The 23618-nt window shown below is 53.0% G+C and overlaps 1 protein-coding gene across 1 annotated transcript in view; it reads left to right on the top strand.

The window, feature by feature from the left end:
* The first annotated feature begins 4740 nt into the window (after positions 1–4740).
* PADI1 (peptidyl arginine deiminase 1) overlaps positions 4741–23618 on the top strand; it is a 41037-nt gene continuing 22159 nt past the window's right edge. Inside the window, exon 1 of the mRNA XM_059376395.1 lies at positions 4741–4914. Within this exon, the coding sequence (XP_059232378.1) occupies positions 4823–4914 (92 nt within the window). The 5' untranslated portion in view covers positions 4741–4822. The remainder of the gene's footprint in view (positions 4915–23618) is intronic.

Genomic DNA, 23618 nt, shown 5'->3' on the forward strand with positions numbered 1-23618 from the left:
CTGACCACGAGACCCTAGTGCCCAGCCCAGCCCCGCACGTGATGCTGTCAGTGCCACGTGGAACCTGGGATGTTCCAGAGCTGGGGAGGGAGTCAGTGATCCCCAAAGGTCCAAGGTGCCCAACGGAGACCTGGGTCTGGCATTCAGGCTCTGAGTTGGGTGACTCATGGCCCTCGCCACTTCCTGCTATTAGAGCCGCTGGCTGAGGGCCCTCTCGCCCTGCGGGAATCAGTGGGTCCCCTGCCTTCTCTCGATAGTTGAGTCAGAGCCCCTGAGGCCCACAGGGGGTCCAGGATCCTGCCCTGGGAGATCCCAGAGGAGTGAGTCAGCGTAAGGAGCTGCGAGGGCCCGACAGGTGGTGAGCCCTCCGATGCCCAGAGCAGCACCTGTACACAGAACACCCAGGGCACGTCGTCTCCAGTGAATGACTGAGAACCTGGGACCCAGACTTGGCTTCCCGTGACTCTGCCGCGTTGTCTTGTGTATGTCAAAGCTCTTCTTGGAGCCCTGGTTTACCCGACTGGAAAATTAAGGGACTCTAGGGGCTTTTCCAGGTGGAAATGGGAAGATCGTGGGAGGCAGGAGGAGCTGAGCCTGTGGTGCTCGGGGGCCGCTGGAAGTGGAGAAAGGCCACGTCTGGGGCTCCAGAGAGCTGACTCTGCTGCCTCCCCGCCCCCGTGGCCATCCTACGTAAGCTTAGGCACAGGCGGCACGTGGTGGCTGAAGAGGACCCCTCCCCGGAGGAGAGGAGCCCACAGCTGATGTCCGCAATCACAAACAACCCAGAACCCATTCTGACGGCTCGCAAGGCCCGAGGCCGGCAGATTCCTTGTCTGATCGTGCCAGACCTTGCCTGATGGGCCCAGGGCAGTTTACCCTCTTCGGCATCAAATGACTTCCCCAACCGGAGGGATTCCTTCCCCCAACCTTATCCACCAGTTTTTAAATAGTCTGAGTTGGGGTCTCAAACAGGGGCCCGAGGGCCAGATCTGCTGACACTACGGGCTTGACCTACAGTGTTCTGTTTTTAAGAAATATTGAATTTTAATACCTTAGGCAAAGCAACTGTGTTACCTGTGTTACTCCCTTTGCCACAGTTGGTACCCTTCCCTGGGTGCTACAGCTGGCAGCTTCCCACATTTATTATCTGCCCAGCCTCTGAAGGCATCTCGGTCTGGATGCTTGGCGCTGGCTCCGGAGCCCTGTCTGGTGAATGGGGAAACGGGACGTGGGGGCTCCTGGGTTCACGGGGTCCTGGGCCCTGAGGTCTGCCCTTCAGAGCTGTGCTCCAACATCATTTCCCCAGCGAGCCTTCCCCGATCAGCCACGCAGACAGCACCCCACCCCTCCGCCCCTCTAAGCTGCTTCCCTGGGTCTCAGCACTTCCTGACGCCCCAGTGTCTGTCCTGCTGTGTCTTCCCTGTCTCTCTTGCTACTCTGTATGTCCCATGAGGGCAGGGACTTGGTCTTATTCACCACTGTATCACCAGCACCAAGAATAATGTCTGGTGCATGGCAGGAGCTCAAAACGACCGTGGGAAAATGAGTCCCTGGACATGGTCGCTCCAGCAGCGGACATCCTCTCTGCTGCCGCGCCCCCGGCCCGGGGGCATCCTGGAGTCATGCGAGGGTCCCACGGTCACCCAGCAGCTGGCAGGCCTCTCCCCCTGCAAGGGGCTGTGTTTGAGGCTAACCTGGGCACGTCCTCCCCGCTGAAGGTTCTTGCCAGAGGGGAGGGGGGCAGTGATGTCATTCAGCTCCCCCACCCCTGCTCCTCCCAAATTTGACCCATCAGGCCCGATGTTCCAAGTTCAAATAGATGACAGCATGGGTGTACAGCATGTGCCTTTTGTGGGTTGTGGGCAGGGCAGGAACCTGTGCAGGCCGTGGTGTCTGAAGGGACATGTTCTTTGAGCATGGAGGAGGGGGGCAGGGAAGCCAAGAGCAGGAAACTTATTTTTCCTTCCTTCCTTCCTTCTTTCCTTCCTTCTTTTCAAGATTTATTTATTTAAAAGGGAGCGAGCACGCAGGCACACAGAGACGGAGAGCGAGAAGCAGACTCCCAGCCGAGCAGGGAGCCCGAGGCGGGACTCGATCCCAGGACCTGGGATCCTGACCTGAGCTGAAGGCAGATGCTTAACCGACTGAGCCCCCCGGGGGGGCCAGTCTCCTCATTTTTTCTTAAAGACAGACTTCATTTTTTTTCTCTAATAGTAAAAACATCAGCTTACCAAAATTTTCAAACAATATACAAAAGCATAAGGAAGAAAGTAAAATGAAACAGAACACAAGAACCCTGATATTCTATGTCCCAGGGATCCAGTTAACAATTCAGAGCCAATCCAGGGTCCGATGGCCTGGGTTCAAATCCTGCCTCGACCACTGGCCAGGGTCAGATCTCGCGAGGGTCCCTTAGCTTCTCTGTGCCTCACTTTCTTTGTGAAATGGAGATGCACGGATGTTCCTCTCAGCCTCTGTGCCCACGCTCTGCTACTCCCTCCCTCTTTCCTCCGGCTCTGAGAACATTTCCCTTAAGGGGCTGTGACCTGCCCAAGGCCCCTGCCCCACCCACAACCTGCAAAAGGCACGTCCTGTATACCCAGGCTGTGGTCTGTTTGAACTTGGGTTCCTGGCTTAGCTGTTACCTGCCACCTAATATGTGGCGAGGATTAGGTCGGGGATGACACGGAAGGGGGTGAGAACAGCGCCCAGCACGTGGTCAGAGGCCAACAGGTGTCTGCTAGCATCTCATCACCGTCACCGTCATTGTCACTGTCATCACCCTTATTTTTGCAGACAGCTCTTCATGCACCAACCTGCCTTCTTCCCTTCCTCCTCTTTCGTGTCTGTCCATCCGTCCATCCATCCGTCCATCCATCCATCTTCCCTTAACAGGCATATTCCCATGTGCTCTCTGGGAGCCCGCTTTTCCCACTCTGCTTTATATTACGTATGAACAAAATGGCTCGGGTTCTGCTTCGTGGGACGGGACACCCCTTGGGTGTTGTGTTGCTAGGCTCTGTGTCCATGGGGGTAAACCCAGACTTTGCATCGGTGCCATTGGGTGTAAAGAACTTTGTAGATGGGGAACATTCGCCGTCGGATGTGTTGGCCCTAAGGAAGACATTTCAGGAAGATCTTCAAAGTGAAAAATAAGCACATAAATGCTTATACGATTTTTATGTTTCCCATCTTCGTCCTCGGACAGGGGGGTTCCCGGCGCAGGGACTGTGTCCCCCTCCTGCCTGGTCAGACCGGCGGCGCCCCAGGTGAGGGTGCTGCTCCGTTTCTCTCTTTGGCATCCTCCCACCCCAGACCTGTGGACGGCGGCAGTCCTGGCTGTGCGTCCTTATGCCACCCCTGCAGGGGCTGCCCGGGAGCAAGAGGACCCTGTGGCCAAGGGGGTGTCCAGTGCCTCTGGAGGGAACCCTCCTCCGTCTCCTCCTCTTTGCCCAGTATGATGGGAGCATGGCGCCCGTAAAGTGTTACTATCCTTACGGGCCTTATAGACACTTCCTAACTGGGAGCCCCCGGCCCCCCTGCCCACCCGAGCCCTCCCCGTCTCTCTGATGACAGCTCTGTCCTTCCAGCTGCTGCGGCCCAAGCACTCCCGTCATCCCCGACTCTCCTCTTTCTCTCGCACCCACACCCAGCCTGCCCGCAGCCCTTCCCAGCCCTGTCCTCAGGAGACATTCAGAACCCAACGGCTCCTCCCCATGGTCATGGTTGCCCCTAGGACCAAGCCACCATTGTCTCAGAGCTTGCGGTGGCTCCCGGAGTATCAGTGCCATTGGAGCAGGGACGGTGGTCTGTTTGGTTCTTGGCTGCGTCCGCATCACCCAGAGGAGTGCCCACCGCAGAGTAAGGGCTCCGCGAATGCTTGTCAAGGGAGCGACCAGGGTTCCATGAGCACCCTGAGAACAGGAGGGCTGCAAAGATGGGGTTTTGAGGGACGAATCAGGCCTCCCCAGCCTCTTGCTCTGAGTGCCTGGTGAGGTGCCCTCCCCATGGCGGGCCGTCTCTGGAGTTGGGGTATAAGGCTCTAGTTTCAGCTTCTGGGGGTGGTTTGGTGAGTCAGGAGGACCTGGGGTCAGCCATGGCTGCCCTCCTACTGACGGTGGGTCGTCTCCTCCCTGTAAAACGAGGATACCGGGAAGAGTCGTGAGCGTTTCTTTCAGCGAATGCTGGGGGTCAGGCCCTGTGCTAACCCTCGCACGCATAGCTCCCGCATCCCCACATCCGTCCGATGGAGCAGGCACAGCTGCCAACTCACTCCTGGGAGAGGAAGCCACAGGAGGGTGGAGCGTCTGCCCAAGGTCACAGGTTGTAAGAGGCCAAGCCGGTATTTGAACCCGGAGTCTGACTGCCCCATGCTTTGGATGCGTGAGATCGGGATCTGCACCCGGCACGTCATCAGCCCTCAGAAAGTGCTGACGTTGTGACAGTGAAGGTTCAAGCGCCGAGGTCTGAGGCTGGAGTCAAAGCTAGGGAAGGAGAGACAGGGCCCCCGGGGAGCTTCCGGGGACAGCTGAGCCCTGCTCCATCGGGGACCCCGACGGAAGCCCCCATTTCCCATCTCTCTGAGAGACCTGGGGTGCCTCCTCCCCTGGCCTCCTGGATTGGCAGGCCTGAGTGAGAGGGCTGGGCGTGGAGCCAGGAGGTGGGGACTCGGTTTAGGCAGCTAATCAGGTCACAGGGTGAAATTAAAAGGGAGGAGGGAAGCACCGACCCATCAGAACGCAGGCTCCTTCCTGGCGACTTGGTGCCCAGGACAGGAGCCGGGGAGATAGGAAGAGCGGAGCCCGGGAGCCCGGGGCACGGGATGGCCCCGCAGAGATCTGTGAGGCTGTCCCTCAAGAAACCCACCTACGCCGTGTGTGTGGTGGGAGTTGAGACGTCTGTGGACATTCACAGGTGAGAACTGAGAGGTACCCGTCTGGGTCTAGAGGGCTGGGCTGCACTGGAGGACCCCGAGGCCATGGGGTGGGTGCCCGTTGGACACATCGAGCATGCTAGAGGGTGCTGGTAGTCGGTCGTTCGGAGTGTGGAGCAGGTGGCCTGGATGGAGAGCCTGGGTATCAGGGAGGAGCTAGGGTATCAGGCCCATCTTGGGGCTCCGTCTCTCCTGGGCACCTGGAGTCGGGTCTTTGGCCTCAGGGTTCTAGCTCTGAGCCCCGGGCTCTGTGTTCTGACATCAGAGAGGCGCTGGTGTGCGGTGCCAGAATGAACTGGTACTCAAGACGGGGAGCAGGACCGGGCCGCCCTGAGTTTCTCTCTCTTTCTTGCCAACAGCCCTTCTGTCGGAGGTGGAGGTGTGGGGTGTGTGGCGGCTTGATCCTTGGAGGCGGGCCAGGGTGATTGGGATCAGGAGGGAGTGTCAGAGGGATGATTCAAGGAGTTAATAAAGGACAAGAACCTAGAACCAGACCCGGGCTTGTGTTTGCCATGGTGGTGACGGTGCCGGCCATGATGGGGGCACCTGAGGGGCGACATCTGAGGGGCCCTAGGAGAATCAGCTTCTCCTGTTGACTCAAGTCTCTGACCTGTCCTGGCTGTGCCCAGATGGGGGCCCAGGGACCTGGTCTGGCTTCAGTTTCCTCACCTGGCCATGGAGGGAGCTGGACTTGAGGGTCTCGGGGGGGCCTTTCCAGCTCTGATACTGTCTGTGGACTCCATTCTGTCTGGAACTATTTAGGGACTCCACTCCTGCTGGATAAGAGGGAGCTGGAGCTCCTGCAGATAAGGGGCTCAGAGAAGGTGGGGGCTGGGGAGTCTGTCACAAGGTGGGATCTGAGCTCGCACTGCCTCCTGGGTCTCAGTTCCTGTGCTGTCCCAGTCTGGTTGTGAATGCTGGGTCTGCCTTCCTGCTTGGCCTCCGGTGGGCCTCTGTCCCAGAAACCCTCTGAACCCCGCTCAGACAGGGCTGAGGAGGGGGAGCCAGGACCCTTGGAGGCCAGACCTTGGCTCTGAGTCCCATTGGGGGTCCTGGCATGGGGCTGGTTCTCTCGGATCTGGGTGGGTAGCCGAGATCCCATTTCTCCTGTCCTTTTAACGTAGCATTTCCTCGGCTTAGCAAATGGGAAAACAGGACGCCCAGTTAAGTATGCATTTTAGGTAAACAATAATAATAATTTTTAGTATATCCTATGGGATCTACTTATGTTTTTAAAAACTGGCGCTGAAATTCAAATTTAGCTGGATGCTGACTTGATCTGGCCACCCAGCTCTAACACCAAGGGCAGGGAAGGAATCGCTAGCAGGCCCCCACTGTCTGGATTCCAGACCTCTGCTCTCATCCTGGGGGGGGTGCTTGTTTCCGGAAGGTCATTTCAGAAACTTGGGCCCTACACAGTGCTGCTGACTAAGGCCGGAAGCATTTTCCTGGGAGCCAGGAGACATGGGTTCTAGTCTGAGCTCAGCATCTGACTTGCTGTCTGGCGTCAGCCAAGTCACCGGCCCTTGCTGGGCCTCATTCCTTATCTGAGCCCCAACAGAGTGAGCTGAGTCCTGTCTTGAGTTCAGCGTGGAGGTCAAGGGCCCCGGACCCCGATTCTGGACAGACTTGGCTTCTCATCCTAGCTCCATTTGTGGCTGTGTGACAAGCCGCTGTCCTTCTCTGGGCCCTGGTGTTCTCATCTGACAGTGGAGTGGGAGGTGGGATAAGCGAGACCCTGCGTGTCTAGGGCCCCTGGAAGCTGGAGGAGGTGCTCACAGCTCCTCCGGTCCCTCTTTCCGTCACGTCTCCGACAGTGCTCCCAGAGGACGGGTTAGGTTGTGTGTGGGGTGGGAACGGAGGGAGGTTCCCCTTTGGGATCACCAAGCACCCCAGCACCCTCAGATTCGGGCCCTGGCCTAGCGGTGGAGCACAAGGAAGCTGCCTGGGTTGGCCACAGCTCCTGCCCTCTGGTTGACTCTGGGAGGTGGGGGTGGGGGCACTACTTTGGGGCCCTGAAGTGAGCACTTTTAATTATTTTATTTTGAATGTGGGGCTCAGACCTATAACCGTGAGATCAAGACCTGGGCCGAGATGAAGAGTCGAGCACTTCACTGACTGAGCCACCCAGGCGCCCCTGGAGTGAGCATTTTGAGAGACCACCCCCCCACCCCCCCAGCCCTTAGGGAGCCTTCATCCTGGGCGTTGGTCTTGACCAGGGGTGTAAGTACTGAGGGTCTCTAAGTTAGAAAACGGAAGTTTATTTGCAGCAAGTTGGTTTTAAAAGGAGACGAAAGGAAGACCCCCCCCCCCCCATTCCCACCGACTGGTCTAAGATGGGTAGCGAAGCGGGCATGGCCTTTTCAGCCTGGGAAGGTTTGAAGAAGAGCCTGAAGGTCACCCAGGGCCCGGGCTGTCTAGGATGATGAACTTGGGGCTCCTCCATGCCCATTGGTGTCCTGCTCCAGCTGAGGCCAGGCAGCGGGTTTCTACTTAGCCTTGCCGATTGAAGGGGAAAGCCCCCTGAACCCCAAAGAGGAGGTTTGCCCGTCACCTGAGCTGCCAGGAGGCTAAGCCTCCCAGGAGAGCCAATGGAGGTGGAGATGCGCAGTGATGAGTTCGAGGTGCTGTGTGGACCTTGTAGAGAAATATTTGTCTTTGGGGTAATTGTGTGCCCCAGCCCAAGGAACCCTTGAAATCCTCTCAGGATGTGCTATAGAAGCCCCCCACTCCAAAGGACTAGCTCCCCACCCTGAACCATCGCCCCAGCAGACTTGCTCCCCACCCCCCACACTGACTGGTCAGATTACCCTGGTTGTCCCTGTCCATGCTTGGAGGTGGCCCCCAGAGGACGCATGCCAAAAAAGGGGAGGGTGGGGAGTGTGGGGAGGCCATCTGTGGTGCGGTCTGACCCTCCTTGTCCGCCAGAGGCCAGAATGAGAGCCCCAGGCTGGAGGCTGTAATGAATGTTTACTCTCTGGCCCGGAGAAGCTGGCTGTGGGGGGAGGGGGAAGAGACATCCTCCTGGATCTCTCCAAAGCCTCCCCCTGTCCTGCAAAAGCTTCAGAGCAAAATAGACTCTTCAGAACAGACGGGTAACATTCGAGGTGCCCAGGAAAGAGGGACTCCGGGTCGGGGGGGTCTCTCCAAGGAGCTGGAGAGAGGCCCCAGGCTGCTGCTTTTTCCTGGAGTTCTGTGTATTTCAAAAAATGAAAATGCCAAAACAGAGTTATAAAACCTGTGGTATATATATTCTTAATGTTTACATTGAATAAATTGATGCTTTTAACGTGCACAGAAGTACAGTGAGGTATAATTGTGCGGCTCACGGGGTAATTACCGGATTGCCGTAGACACTAATTCGTAATGACGGACAGACTCTGAGAGCCGGGCTGGACCAGGGTTTGAAAGCCGGGTGAGGACCGTCTCTCTTCCTGGCTCCAACCCGGGCCGCACCGCATTCCTTTGTTAGAAGTAATGTTGCAGTTTGAACGTGAGGTGCCTGGAGACTCTGGGGCCGGGGTCCTCCCCGCCCTCCGCGGGGGCCGGACATGGAACATGCGCTGTGTGTTCTTGGGATGGAAAATGTTGGCGTCGGGGCAGACCTCTGAGGTCGGTCACTTTTTAATCCTACAGGTGTCCCTGCCCCCCTGGTCCCCCTGGCCACCTGCCATTTAAGACCAAGGGCCCCTCCCCGTCGGTCTCTCTGTCCTCCCCTCCCTGCCCCTCCCATCATTTCCGGGTTGGTTTCCCTTCCAGCTTCCATCACTGCCGACCCCCGACCCCTGACACCCGGCAGTCCCGTCTCCTCCCAGTCCCTGCCCCTCCTCGCTCGGTGGGCCCACCCTCTAGGGACCCCGAGAGAGCACTTGAAACACCAAGAAAGGGAGGGTCGCTCCCAGGTGAGGTAGATTCCTCCCGACCCCAAAATGCTCTCTGTGTCACATGTCTCAGCTTTGCTCTATCCAGAGAAGGTTCTACTCCCTTTTGGGGAGCTGCTAAGCAGCTGTTTAGCTCTGCCAAGGGGTCCTGAGGCTCGAAGATGTTGTGGGTGGTATGTGGGGCTAGAAGGAGCTGGCAAATCCGCAACCAGCTGAGGACGTCAGCTACCGGGGAGCCCGGGACGTGGGCCTCAGCTGTGGGCCCGGACAGGTGCCATCGAGACCTTGTGTGGGCGCTGGGCTCTCGGGGCCAGGGCCGAGGGAGCTGGGACGCACTGGCTCTTGTCAGGGTCCTGCCCTCACAGGAGGTGCAGAGCGGTGTTTGGCCCTCCAAATGCCCCAGAGAAGCCAGTCACCCTGCTCTGGAGCCCGAGGCCACTTGAAGCCCTTCAAGTGCTCCAGTCACAATTTACGACCCCGCCTACCCCCACCTGGGTCACAGGCACTGTGCTGGGAGAGGTGGGCTAAGGCAGGGTTGAAAACTCCACAGTCGGACCCGGCAGTGGGTACACTGTGTGGTCTGAGCCGGGCCGAGCCGAGGTGGCTGGGCTCAGGTTCCTCACCGGGGATGGAAGGCCAGCTGCCATCCTCACTGGGTCCCTCACGGTGGGGTTGGGACCACCGGAGAGTCAGTGCACTGACTGCAGAGTCGTGACCTCTGGTGGGGGTTCAGGCGCATACTTGCAGGCCGTGTGACCTTGGGCCCATCACTTAGCCTCGCCTGCTTCGCCCCTGCACGGCGGGGCTGACGTTGCTTCTTGTTCCTACCTGTGGCTTTGGCCCCCATTTTACAGATGAGGAATTTCATCTCGCATGAAATGTGTACGCACAGGCATGCTTTTCTTTCTGCAGTTGGGGAGCCCGTGGGTGAGAGGGAAGAAGTGACTCACCCGTGACTTCCCATCCATAGCTCTTGGCTTCTCTTGGGGGGGAGGGTGTGGGGGGGGAGGTTCTGGTCCCCAGCCCCCATGTGGCTCTGCTGGGGGCGCCTGCGGCTGAGAGCCCTGTCCTCTCCTCTCCAGCCCGCACTCCCAGGAAGGCAGGGGTCCGCTCGAAAGGAGGCGGCCCCGGCCTGGCCCCTCCTTCCAGGTCCTGGGTGTGCCCCTCCCTGAGCAATGACAGGGCATAAGCTACCCATGATTGTTATCACTGGGAAGGAAGGAAACAGAGAACACAGCCACACCCTGCACCCTTCTAGATTTAGGAGAAAGTGTCTGCCTGTGACGTGGGCTCTGCAAGGGGCCAGCCACAGTCAGCACCCAGGGGCGTCCGAGGAGAAGGCCACACTGGGGTGGGGAAGCTGGGGGACCTTCTGGGGCCTTTGCCCCATGGAGGGCATTTAACAGATCCTACTGAAACCTACCTTGTGTCCAGGTCCCTGCCGGGCTTGGCACTGGGAGGTGATACAGCCTGTACCCGCCGGTGAGGGACTCCAGTCTTTGTCTGAGAGCAAAAGGAACTTCAGGATGTGGATGTTAATCACCCATATTTTTGGTTAAGTCGGGTAGGGAAGGGAGGTACAAGGATCCTCTTACCTACCAGCCTTCTCTCCAGGATCTGCTCTCTCTCCAAGTCCTTTGTGACCGTAATGACAGGGGGTGGCACTGTAGCAAGGGCTCGCGGCCTTAGCTCAATGAAGTGTCCCAACAACCCCACAAGGTGTGGACAACTATGGTCCATATTTTGCAGACAAAGACATGGAGACACAGAGAGGTCGAGACACTTGCCCCAAGTCCCACAGGAGCTGAGATTTGAGCTCAGGTCTACCTGATCCCAAATGCCATGAGTTCCACCCCCAAACACCTCGAGGTCTGGGAATCTTCTGTGTTGCTCGTCAGTTCAAGGGGAGGAGTGAGATAGAAGGTAGATGCTGAACTTTGGAGTCTGTCCCAAGTGGGGGCAAATCCTGGCTCTGCCACTGTGTCCCTATATGTGATTTCCCTTTGAATTTCAATCTGTCTTCTGTAAAATGGGGAGAGGAATCCTGACTTCCCCACTCAGCAGGCAGAGGTCAAGGGGGATGGTATTAGAATGGAATAGCAGTGTGGTGCACACCACGGTGTACCTGCCCCGTGTGGACCCATGAGGGCAGGGCTGGTGTGACTCACCCCTGCCCTTCCCGTGCCCGGTGTGGTGCCTGACGCCCGGTGTGGTGCCCAGGGAATGCATGTTGAGGCAGGGCAGCCTGCAGCACTAACTGGGAGCTCCCTGGGCCCCTGGGCAGCTGCTGTCCTTTAGGACTAGAGCCTGGAGGGGCTGCCCAGCTCTCTGGGACCGTCGGCTATGGTAGGTCTTAGCACCCAGCAGAAGCATCCACGGGGCTGGCTGTACCAGAGAGGACTTGCTGGGTCCTGCTGGCTGGCGCTATGTCATTTCTTGTGCCTGTGGCTGGAAGGTGGCACCTTGGGGGCACCCAGGGGGCAGGTGTCTGGCCAGGTGTGAGGGCGGCTGTCGGCTTGGTTGGCCCCATTTGCTCGAGAGCTGCCCGCTGGCCCGCTTCTCAGCCTTTCCATTCGATTCTGCATTATTCTCCTGCCTTTGCCTCTCCCCAGCCCTGGGCAACCCTCCGGAGCATGCGTGTCCTTTGCCACCGTGCCCCCATCCCCACCCACCCAGCTGGAGGCTAGGTCAGGACCATCCTGCCCTCCTTGCCCAGGCCCTGGGCTGGGAAGAGGGGCCCCAAACCCCTCAACTCTATCCTCTGGGGGGCTGGTGACATCCAAGCAGCAGCTATGATGAAGGGCACGGGAGGGACTTCTCCAAGACTGTTGTGTTTCTCCTCTCCTTAGAGACCAGTGGTAAGTTTCTGAGTAGTTGGGGTAAGGTGTGGCCTGCTGAACCCCAGTAGGAGGAAGCTTCTGGGAAGGTGCAGCTGAGCAAAAGGAAAAGCTTTCTAATTACCTGAGCTGTCAAAGCACAAAGGGATGTGTGGTAGTGAGCTGCCTGGCCCAGGAAGTGTTCAAGCACAGAGCCCTGTGATGGGCTGGAGGCAGGCCAAGATGATCTCTGAGACCTTTCTCTGACCCAGGGCCTGGGCAGATACTCCACAGACTTACTGTTTTGGGGGAAGCAGGAGCCAGGAGGTCATGGGCTCTGTCCTCTTGGCCTGTACCAGCCTCACTCCTGCAAAGTTCAGGTGCTTGTGTGGGGAAGAGGGGACATGGCTTTCCTGACTTGGTGCCCCACACACTGCCTTGGGTTCCATGCCAACCCCCTCCCCCCCAATCTCAAGGAATCATGTGTAGGAGCTTGTGTTGCAAAGTTCCATTTTCCTTTTTCCTTCCTACGTCTTCCCCAACTAACTCACCCTTCCAGTCCCCGTGGGGGCATGCTCAGGGAACACACGTTCATTTTCATGTCAATCAGTACAGCATATGATGGGAGATAAACCTGCTGCTCTTTCCTCCCTTTGTCAGCTGTGTGACCCCAAGAAAATTACTTAACCTCTCTGAGATTTCTTCATGGGCTAGATGAGGACAGCAACACATACCTGTGAGGGTAGCTGTGAGTGCAGATGACATCATGGGTGTCAAAATCTGAGCAGGTACCTGGCACATGGTAGGTGCTGGGAAAAGCCACCCCAGCATCTTCCTCCCCACTGTTAACCCGCGGAACACGCTGTCCTTCTGCCTCATCAGATGGCTGGGAACTACCTGTTGACTTGAAATTCCCCACCTCACCGTCGGCGCCTCCTTCTGTGAGATTTTCTAAGAATTGACTCTCTTCTCCTCACAGCCTCTTTCTGAACCTGGTGCATACCAGGTTTGGGGTGCATGGATGCACACGGGTCGGGTAGTCTGCGGCTCTGGGGGACACAGATGGACTGCGACAGGGCCCCAGGGAAGGTCTGAACCTGCGCTATGGGAACACGGGGAAAGGTCACAGGAAGCTGGCCCTTATGGGCTGGGCTATTTGGGGGGCTCTGGGCTGAGAGATAGTAATGGTGGCAGCGGCACCTAATGCCTTTTAAGCACCTACTGTATGCTAAGCACTTTAAATCATCATCTCCTGAAATCCACCCTCCCCGCACAGCCCTAGGAAGTTGCTCTTTGGATTATACCCATTTCCAAGAGGAGGAAAACAGAGGCTCAGAGCAGGTGAGCGACCAGGTTTGGGCCCACACTCTGCACAGAACCCACACTTCTGTCCGCAGAGAGATGGCATCTGAAGTGGGTCTTCAAGAATACAGATTTCTTCTCGCCCATCCCCTTCCTCACCCCGCACCCCTGCAGAGGTGGGAGAAGGGCCCTAGCTCATTGGCATCAGCATGGACATGATGATAAAGACACAACGCTGACATGTGTGGTAATGACTTACACCCTCTCATCTGATGGGTGCTTTCAAGTCTGTTATTTTATTTGCCTGTGAGTCTGGGTTGGGTCTGGGGGTTGCTCTGTGAGACTCCGCCGCAGGGCAGCCGGCCAGCAGGGGTCAGTGGAGGCTCCGACCCAGCTGCCCTCAACCTCCTACCCCTGCTGGTTACACCCCCACCTGTTCATCCACGGCCCCAGCCACAGATCCGGGAGCTTGAGAGATGAGGGGGTGGACCCCCTCTTCGAGGCCTGGGCACGGTCTAGGGGAGGACACCAAGCGAAGGAGGCTCTGAGATGGTGAGGGCCTATTGGGCATAACCTGCCAAGCGTGGGCACCAGCGGGAAGCAGCGGCCCCTTCCTCTCCCCCCCAGTCTGCAAAGCTCCTGCTTGGGAGAGCCTCGGCTCTTGCACCTTTTCTACCCCGAGAGGCAACCCAAGGGGAACCACCTGGGTCGGCGTGATGGAACGGGGAAGGCCGTGGGGGCCAGAGGGCAGGAGAGACCGGCATGGAAGCGGCGGCCCAGGGGGTCAGCCCGGCCCATCGTGGTCCTCATGCACGACATCACCTCTCCCGGAGGCCCGGCCTTGGAGGGACTGTCCTGGCACCTGCCAGGTAGAAAGAAGCCGGGAGCGGACTCCCAGCACCCCGGAGGCAGCAGCGCTGGGCTTGGAAGGGCTGGACAGCCCCAGAGCATCTGTTCCTGCTCTTCCCCCTCTTCTTTTACCACTGTTATTACTGTTCCTATTATTTCTTACCCCGAATAGGGAGTTGCATGCCAGGGCTGTGATTTGGAAATGTCAACTTCTGCCCAAAGCTGGGGATTGGCTTCGTAGAACCCCACTCTCCTTGAAAGGGCTGTGTCTGGCGATGGCTCTGGGCTGAGTGATAGCCAGTCCCTGGCTGGGGCAGGGCAGGTGTCTCCCAGGAGCTGGGAACCTTTCTGCCACCAGCTGGGGCTCGTGCCTGCTTGCTTTTGGGATGTGTGGGGAAAGACTCTGGGGTTGGGCAGGTTGGATTCAAGTCCAGCAGGGCCACCTGCCCGCTGGGCAGTCCTGGGTTTCTGGGTTTCCCTGTCCTCATCCGTAACACAAAGTTTTACTGTCCTCCCGGTCCGTGCCAGACACTGAGCTGGGCGCTCAGATGACAGTAGGTTTAAGGAGTAAAGTGGGAAAAAATGCCTGCATTCTAGAGGGAGAAACAGGGGGGACAGGCAATAAGCAAATATGTCAAAATAAGCAGAATATGTCAGGTGACATGAAGCTGGCTCATGGGGTAAGAGAGTGTGGTGTTCATGGTGTCTTCTTATCACACTGTCCTGAATTGGGCAGGGAAGACTTTTCTGAGAAGGAAATGAGGGGTAAGGACTCAGCAGATATCTGTGAGCTGAACATCTTGAGCAAGAACTGCAGGTGCAAAGGGCCTGAGGTAGGAGTGAGATGAACGTGCTAGAGGGAGAGCAAGGAGCTGAGTCTGGGAAAAGGGGGAAAGGGAAGCCACATGGTCTGGAAGCCAGTTTGACTCTGTGGAAGGGTTACAAGCAGGAGGGACACCAGAGGGTTTTTTTTTTTTTTTTTTTAAATAAAGAGGACCCTTTTGCAGATAGGTCCAGAACAGACTGAGGGCAACAGGAGAGGAGGCAGGAGACCAGCTGCTTGTAAAAATTCATGTGAAAGTGATTGGTGATCTGCTCTGGGGTGTTAGCTATTGGCGAGGTAAGAGTGTCTGCCCTGGGCATGACATGAAGGTGGAGTCCTTAGGGTTTGCTGGGTCCTGGGTGCAAGGGAGGGAGGGGACCCCAGGGTGAACCCGAGGATGGAGAGGCAGGGGAAGGTCTGGACAGGGCAGGGGTGGGGAGGTAGGAGTTTGATTTTGGACACTATAAATTTATTTATTTAGTTAGTTAGTTATTTACATTATTGTTTTTAGAGTAGAACTTCTTTTAAAAAAATTATTCCAGTATAGTTAACATACAGTGTTACACTGGTTTCAGGTACACAATATAGTGATTCAACAATTCTATACATTAACCAGTGCTCTTCATGGAAGTGTACTCATTAGTACTATATACATATAAAACACTATATACATATAAAACACATCTTTTTTATACATTTATCTATCAATGGACACTTGGGCTGCTTCCATAATTTGGCTGTTGTTGGTAAGCTGCAGTAAACTTAGGGATGCATATATCTTTTCAAATTAGTGTTTTTGTGTGGCTTGGGTAAACACTCAGTAGGGGAATTATTGGGTCATAGGGTAGTTCTATTGTTAATATTTTGAGGACCCTCTGTACTGTTTTCCAGAATGGCTGCACCAGTTTGCATTCCCACCAACAGTGTGTGAAGATTCCTTTTTCTCTACATCCTCGCTGACACTTGTTTCTTGGGTTTTGGGTTTTAGCCATTCTGACAGGTGTGAGGTGATGTCTCATTGTCGTTCTGATTTGCATTTCCCTGATGACGAGTGATGTTGAACACCTTTTCATGTGTCTGTTGGCCATCTGGATGTCTTCTTTGGAGAAATGTCTGTTCATGTCTTCTTCCCACTTTTTTAAAATTTGTTTTTTGTGAGGTTTGAGTTGTATCCATTCTTTATATATTTTGGATATTAACCCTTTATTGGACACGTCACTTGCAAATATCTTCTCCCATCCCATAGATTGCCTTTTAGTTCTGTTGATTGGTTCCTTCACTGTGCAGACACTTTCTATTTTGATGTAGTCCCCATAATTCACTTTTGCTTCTGTTTCCCTTGCCTCAAGAGACATATCTAGAAAAATGTTGCTACGGTGGATGTCAGAGAGATTACTGCCTATACTCTCAAAATGAATTAAGGACCTAAATGCGAGAACTTTTTATGGTTTCAGGTCTCACATTTAGGTCCTTAATTCATTTTGAGTTTATTTTTGTATATGGTACAAGTTGTCCGGTTACATTCTTTTACACATAGCTGTCCCGTTTTCCCAATACCATTTGTTGAAGAGACTTTTTCACAATGGATATTCTTGCCTCCTTTGTTGAAGATTAATTGACCATATAATTGTGGGTTTATTCCTGTGTTTTCTACTCTTTTCCATTGGTCTATGTATCTATTTTTGAGCCAGGAGCATCCTGTTTCGATTACTGTAGGTTGGTGGCATATCCTGATATCTGAAATTACAATATCTCTAGTTTTGTTCTTTTTCAAGATTGCTTTGGCTTTTCCTTGTCTGTTGTAGTCCATACAAATTTTAGGATTCTTTGTTATAGTTCTATGAAAAATGCTGTTGGTATTTGATAGCGTTTGCATTAAATCTGTAGACTGCTTTGGGTAGTATGGGCATTTTAACAATATTTGTTGTTCTAATCCATGAGCATGGAACATCTTTCTGTTTGTGTCATTTTTTATTTCTTTCATGTTTTATAGTTTTCAGCATACAACTCTTTCACCACCTTGGTTAAGTTTATTCCCAGATAATTTATTATTTATGGTGCAATTGTAAATGGGATTATTTTCTTAATTTTTCTTTCTTTTGGTATATAGAACTGCAACAGATTTCTGTACATTGATTTTGTATCCTGGGATACAATTCATTTCCTGTGATACTGAATTCACATATCAGTTCTAGTAGTTTCTTTAGGGTTTTCTATATATAGTATCATGTGATCTGCAAATAGTGAGAGTTTTATTTCTTCCTTACCAATTTGGGTGCCTTTTACTTCTTTTTCTTGTCTGATTGCTGTGGCTGTGACTTCCAGGACTATGTTGAATAAACGAAAGTGGACATCTGTATCTTGTTTCTGATCTTAGAGGAAGAGCTCTCAGTTTTTTACCATTCAATATGATGTGTTGTTTTTATTTAAGGCCTTTATTTAATGTTGAGGTGTGTTCCCTCTGAACCTACTTTGTTGAGGATTTTTATCATAGAGGGATGTTGTACTTTGTTGAATGCTTTTTCTGCATCTACTGAAATGATCATATAGTTTTATTCTTCCTCTTGTTGATGTGATATATCATGATGATTGATTTGTGAATATTAAACCACCCTTGTATTTCAGGAATAAATGCCACTTGATCACAGTGCATGATTTTTTTTAAATAGGTTGTTAGATTCAGTTTGCTAATATTTTGTTGAGGATTTTTGTATCTGTGTTTATGATAGCTATTGGCCTGTAGTTCGTTCTCTCTCTTTTTGGTGTCTTTATCTTGTTTTGATATCATGATAATGCTGGCCTCATAAAATGAATTTGGAAGCTTTCCTCTTCTGTTTTTTGGAACAGTTTGAGAAGAATAGGTATTAACTCTTTAAACATTTGGTAGAAATCACCTGTGAAGTCATCTGGTCCTGGACTTTTCTTTGTTGGGAGTTTTTTGATTACTGATTCAATTTTATTGCTGGTAATCAGTCTGTTCAAGTTTTCTATTTCTTTCTGGTTCAGTTTTGGTAGGTATATGTTTCTAGGAATTTATCCATTTCTTCTAGGTTGCCCAATTTTTGGCATGTAATTTTTCATATTATTCTCTTACAATTCTTTGTATTTCTATTGGGTCTGTTGTTGTTTCTCCTCTTTCATTTCTGATTTTGTTTATTTGCATCCTCTCTTTCCCTATCTCTCTCTCTCTCTCTCTCTCTCTCTCTCAGAGTCTGGCTAGAGGTATATCAATTTTGTTGATCTTTTTAAAGAGCCAGCTCCTGGTTTCATTGATCTGTTCTATTTGTTTTGTTTGTTTGTTTGTTTGTTTTTATTTCATTTATTTCTGCTCTGATCTTTATCTTTTTTCCTTCCTTATACTGGTTTTGAGTTTTGTTTGTTGTTCTTTTTCTAGCTTCTTTAGGTGTAAGATTAGGTTGTTTGAGATTTTCTTTCTTCTTGTGCTTGGACTGTATTGGCATAAACTGCCCTCTTAGAATAGCTTTTGCTGCATCCCAAAGATTTTGGACCATTTCATTTTCATTTGTCTCCATGTTCTTTTAAATTTCCTCTTTGATTTCTTGTTTCATTAATTGAAACATTCATTGTTTAGAGCAGCATGTTATTTAACTTCCATGTATTTGTGTACGTTCCAGATTTTTTCTTGTGGTTGAATTCTAATTTCATAGTGTTATAGTCAGAAAAGATGCATGGTATGACTTCAGTATTTTTGAATTTTTTGAGACTTGTTTTGTGGCCTAATATGTGATCTCTTCTGGAGAATGTTCTGTGTGCACTTGAAAAGAACATATAGTCTGCTGTCTTAGGGTGGAATGTTGAATCTATCTGTTATTTCCATCTAGTCCAGTGTGTCATTCAAAGCCACTGTTTCCTTGTTGATTTCCTGTTTGGATGATCTATCCATTGATATAATTGGGTTGTTAAAGTTCCCTACAATCATTGTATTACTATCAATTACTTCCTTTATGTTTGTTATTAGCTGCTTTATGTATTTGGGTGCTCCCATGCTGGGTGCATAAATATTTACAATTGTTATATCTTCTTGTTGGATTGTTTCCTTTATGATTCTACATGGACATGTTACATTTAAAGTGCCTGTTAGACATCCAAGGGAGATGTTCAAAGAGCAATTAGCTATAAGGGTCTGAAGATGAAAAGTAGAGGTTCTATGCATATCATCATGGCAGGTGGAGATCATCAAGGTGGTGAATGTCACCAGACAATAGGACTGAGCACTAAGCCCTGGGGCCGGGTGGGCTGGAGCCAGCTGGGACATCCTCACAGGAGTGCCGATGAGGTGACCCTGCCAGTTGCTGAGTTCTGTTCCAACTATGCATTCTGGAATGGAGGGGGGAAAATCACAGAATGGGAACTAGACCTGAGCTAAACCCATTGGCCACCTGACCACTGAAAACCTCTACTCTGACTGGCAGGTGGCCATGACATGTGCATCTCCTGGAATTAGCCTCAGTTCAGAGCCAGTGTCCAATAAAGCTGGAAAAGTCTGATCATTTCCTTTTCCCCAGTGTACAGTCACCTGGTTAAAGGCTGTGACTTCCTCTAGGGAAGCCTGGGAGAGAGGGGAATAGTACCCAGTTTTAGCAGTACAGGAGGGTCCTTCCCCAAGAGGACCTGATTGTCCATTTTTTAGGAGGTTTATGAACCTGTTGGCAAACACAGCCATGATAGTATTTATTTATTTTTTTAATTTTAAAAATATTCATCCATTGGGGCCCCTGGGTGGCTCGGTGGAAACCTCTGCCTTCGGCTCAGGTCATAATCCCAGGGTCCTGGGATTGAGCCCCGCATTGGGCTCTCTGCTTAGCAGGGAGCCTGCTTCCTCCTCTCTCTCTCTCTGCCTGCCTCTCTGCCTACTTGTGATCTCTGTCTGTCAAATAAATAAATAAAATCTTTAAAAAATATTTATTCATTTATTTTTGAGAGAAAGAGAGAAGAGAGAGAGGGAGAGAGAGAGCGCACGCATGTGCACACACACATGTAAGGGGACGGGGAAAAGGGGAGAGAATCTCATGCAGACTCCACACTGAGTGTAGAGTCCTATGGAGGGCTCAATCTCATGATCTTGAGGTCATGACCTAAACCAAAACCAAGAGTTGGTCGCTCAGCTGACTGTGTCACCCAGGTATCCCTCCATGACAGTATTTAAAATTAAATTCTATATGCTTACAAGTAAATAAGTTATATTTAAAACAAAGGTGATAATCAAAATTATCTCCACTTCCTTACTATTTTGTTAAACTCTACCAAGATCTATGCTCTGTGATCATTTACCTCTGTCTGGTAGAAATAGTGAGGTAGGGGGTGCCATTGTGCGTTTCTTTGTGCAACTCTTGAGTTCAAAGATGTTGCATTGGTAACTTGATATTGGCCATTGGTGGAAGTCTCTAGGCCATGGAAATTGGCAAAGTCTACAAATCGGAGCTCCACTTACAGTTTTACTGATGAAGAAAAGGGGATTTAAAAGCGTGTTACGTTGTGATTAGCACAAGAAGGAGGGAGGTGTTTGTCTAGCCTTCACTGGTTCAGCAAAGAGGTTGTTCATATCACCGACGGAGTGAGGCTTAACTCCACGGCTTCGCCTTCATTTTATTCTTGAACGCAAATGAAAATATTCATCTGCATTTATGTCACGTATCAAATTTCATGACAATGAATTTATTGGAGGAAAGAAAGAGCAGGTTGGGAGGCAACTGCATTTGTGGAGTTGTGGTTGAATGGCCAGCATGGTTGGGCTGTGGTTTTGAGAGGCATTCTGTAAGGATCGAAGGGATTTATGGGATTTCCGAGTAATTTTATAAAGAAGAGTAACATACATGTTAGTATGTTAGTTAGTAACAACATGTTAGTATGCTGTGTGCTGTAAGGCCTTTGTATCAGTAAAATTCATCATCAACTTAACTATGTGCTCTGCCCAGAGCTGCTGGCAGTTTGGGGGGCAGCCCGCTGCTGCCTGGGGTACGCTTCAGTTAGGAGGACAGAGCAGCGAAGGAGAAGTCAGGTGGAGGAGAGGAGAGCCGTGTGCCCCAGAAGCCAAGCGGAAAGTGTTTGAGGGAGGACAGCCGATCATCTGGGTCAGATGCCCCTGGCGGCTCTCTAGAGGAAGAAGAGAAGGGACCTCTCTCTGGATCTGGCACTGGAGCAGTTTCAGTGGCATGGCGGGAGGAGAGCCTGACTGGTGACAGGTTACAGGGACAACGGGGAGCCAGGACTGGGCAGCCAGCGCGCCAACTCCTGAGGTATTTTCCTGTAAAGGAAAGGAGCGGAAGAGACAAAGGTGTGGGTGTCCGAGCTGTCACCTCCCACCACCTCTCTACCTCAGGCCGATGGGCCATAGGCAAGAAACAGAGGCAGAAATTCAGGGCTGCCCAGTCCTGTCCCCGGTTCATTCTGATGCTGCACACCAGTTCCTCTTGGCCATCAGAACGCACAGCCCAGACCCCAAAGCCTGGATGGGTCCAACTCCGAGTTGGAGCCCTTCTTTAGACCAAAGACCTGTCCCCAGTGCCCAGGAGATGGAGCCACAAAGGGCCAGATACACTATCCCCTCCCTCCTGGGCTCTCCAGCCCCTAGAAATGTTGTCAGGCTGTGGGCAGGGGCAATGAATCTGGGTGGAACTTGGTCAGCTGGTGGGGGTGGGGCGGGGAGGTGCACCTGCAGAGTGGGGAGGGAGGGACTCCCTGGAGGCTGGGGCGGTGCTTAGAGGGTCTGATGGAGGGGAAGGTGTGCAGAGGAGTGGAGAGGTGCTAGGGAGTGACCTCGAGGTGGGCTAGGGACTCTGACCCTGTGGAGGGAAGAGAGATCAGGAAGGCCGGGGCTGCAGAGAGGGGATAAAGACGTCTCTACTTCAGGGGTTGCTGGTCCCGGTGGTGCTGGGGGCTCAATGGGGTTGGCATGTTGGAGGACTGAGCCGGCAGGTTGGCAGGTGGTATCGCTGGACCGCTGAGAGGGGAGTGTGTAGGGGGTGTAGATCTGGGTAATGACAAAGTCTGGGGTCTGCGCCCCATCACCCAAGGGGCTGCAGTGCTGGAGATGGTGGCAGGAGCCGGCCCCCTTCAGGAATGAGGGCAGAGTGACAGTGATGTGGTAGTGGCCAGGAGGAGGGGGACTCCTGCCCACCTCTGGGCCTGGGGGTAGGGGAAGTGAGGGGGGAATGGACACCATTGAGAGGGCTGCAGGGGGTCCCCTGCCTGCTGTGGGAAACAGGTTTCTATGGCAGTATGAAGGTCAAGGACACGCTCCGGGATGTGGCTGAGGCCACCGCGCAGGTGAAGGGGTGTGGGATTGTCCGGGAGTGGGGCGGATGGGAGATGGGGTCCGATTAGAGGACGAGTGTCTGGGGTACTTGGGTTTCTATGGTAACTGATTAGACAAGGACAGAGGGCATGTAGGATGGGGCTTCCTGAAGGTACCAAGGGGCCACGAGTGTGGGCCGGCGCGGGTGGGTCTTGCCAGCAGCCTGCAGGGCCCCAGGGCCCTTCTCCACCCCAGCCACATCTGTGAAGTGAGCAGTGAAAACTACTTGCTGAGCATCAGAGGGCCAAGCGCTGAGTAGGACTTGGGGTTGTTGTAACCATGATCTCTGTCACCATTGTCATGGGAGGCAGTTTGATGGGCACCGGTAACCATGTTGGGGGGGGGGGTCTGGTTTCTCTGGAGGGTTTAATATCTGGGTGGGTTCTCAGGGATCCGGGAAAGGATAGAGGCAGGAGGATACATTAAGGGACCCCTCTGGCTCTGGATCTTTGCAGTCAGGTGGATGTCTAGTAAGTGGACGTGACCTTTAGTGGCTGATGGCTCTGTCCCCGGGAAGGGCAGGGGAGAGCCCTGACATGCAGGGGAGGGAGAAGCACTGACCGGTAGTTCTGTGGTCTGACATACCCCTCTAGGGTATGAGCTCCACCTGCGGAGCGTAGGGTCAGAGCAGAGTGAGAGGGATAGGGAAGGGGGTAGAGGAAGGGGGCAAGGTGCAGCAGTCAGTGGAGTGATGGGGGGACCACTGAGAAGGGCAGCTGGATGACTCAGTCATTAAGTGTCTGCCTTTGGTTCAGGTCATGATCCCAGGGTCCTGGAATCAAGCCCTGCATCGGGGTCCATGCTTGACGGGAGCTAATTTCTCCCTCTCCCACTCCCCCTGCTTGTGTTCCCTCTCTCCCTGTCTCTCTCTGTCAAATAAATAAAATCTTAAAAAAAAATACTGGAGGGGAGAAAAACCCATACTTAGAGAGAGAGAGAGAGAGAGAGAGAAGGTGACATTTAAGCAGAGCCTTGAAGAGGGTAAAGGAATGAGCCTTGTGGACACCTGGGGGAAGAGCATTCTATGCCGAGGGAACAGCCAGTGCAAAGGCCCTGAGCTAAGACAGATTGGCAGCTTCATAGAACAGCAGGAAGCTCAGTGTGGCACAAGTAGAGTGGGCAAGTGGAGCATCGTGGGGAGGAGAGGTCAGGGAGTTGGCAGGGGGCAGATTACTGGGGCCTTGTAAGCCACTGTGAGGACTTTACCTGTTACTGAGTGTGACAGGAACCACTGCTTTGGGGCAAAGGAATACACAATCTGCCTAAGTGTGCTGTGTGCGGAAGAGACTGGAGGGGGGCACAGGTGGGTCCAGGGAGACCAGTGAGGAGGCTGCCCAGCCATCAGGTAGTGGTTGGGGGGGTGGTGAGAGGCAGATGACCCCGTGCGTTTCCTCTTGGGTTGGAGAATTTGGAAGTATGGGCACGGGAAGCTTTGGGGTGGGGCTGGGAGGTTGTGCCGGGGTTTGCTGTCTCTGCTCTCTGGAGCCTCGGGGATCACTCTTGGGCGGGGGTATTAAGTGCCATGGTTTGGGCCCATGTCCTGCTCGCTTGTGTCTGTCTTAGGTCCTGGGTTCCACAGGAGGTCTGCCAAAAGGGCCCTGCCACTAGAGCAAAGCCCCATGTTACAGATGGGGAGACCGAGGCCAGAGGACAAGATGAGGTGCCTAGGGTGGGTCCCATGGGAATCAGTACAGAGCTG

Source organism: Mustela nigripes, chromosome 14 (genome assembly GCF_022355385.1).
Source record: "Mustela nigripes isolate SB6536 chromosome 14, MUSNIG.SB6536, whole genome shotgun sequence".
NCBI classification, from domain to species: Eukaryota; Metazoa; Chordata; class Mammalia; order Carnivora; family Mustelidae; genus Mustela; species Mustela nigripes.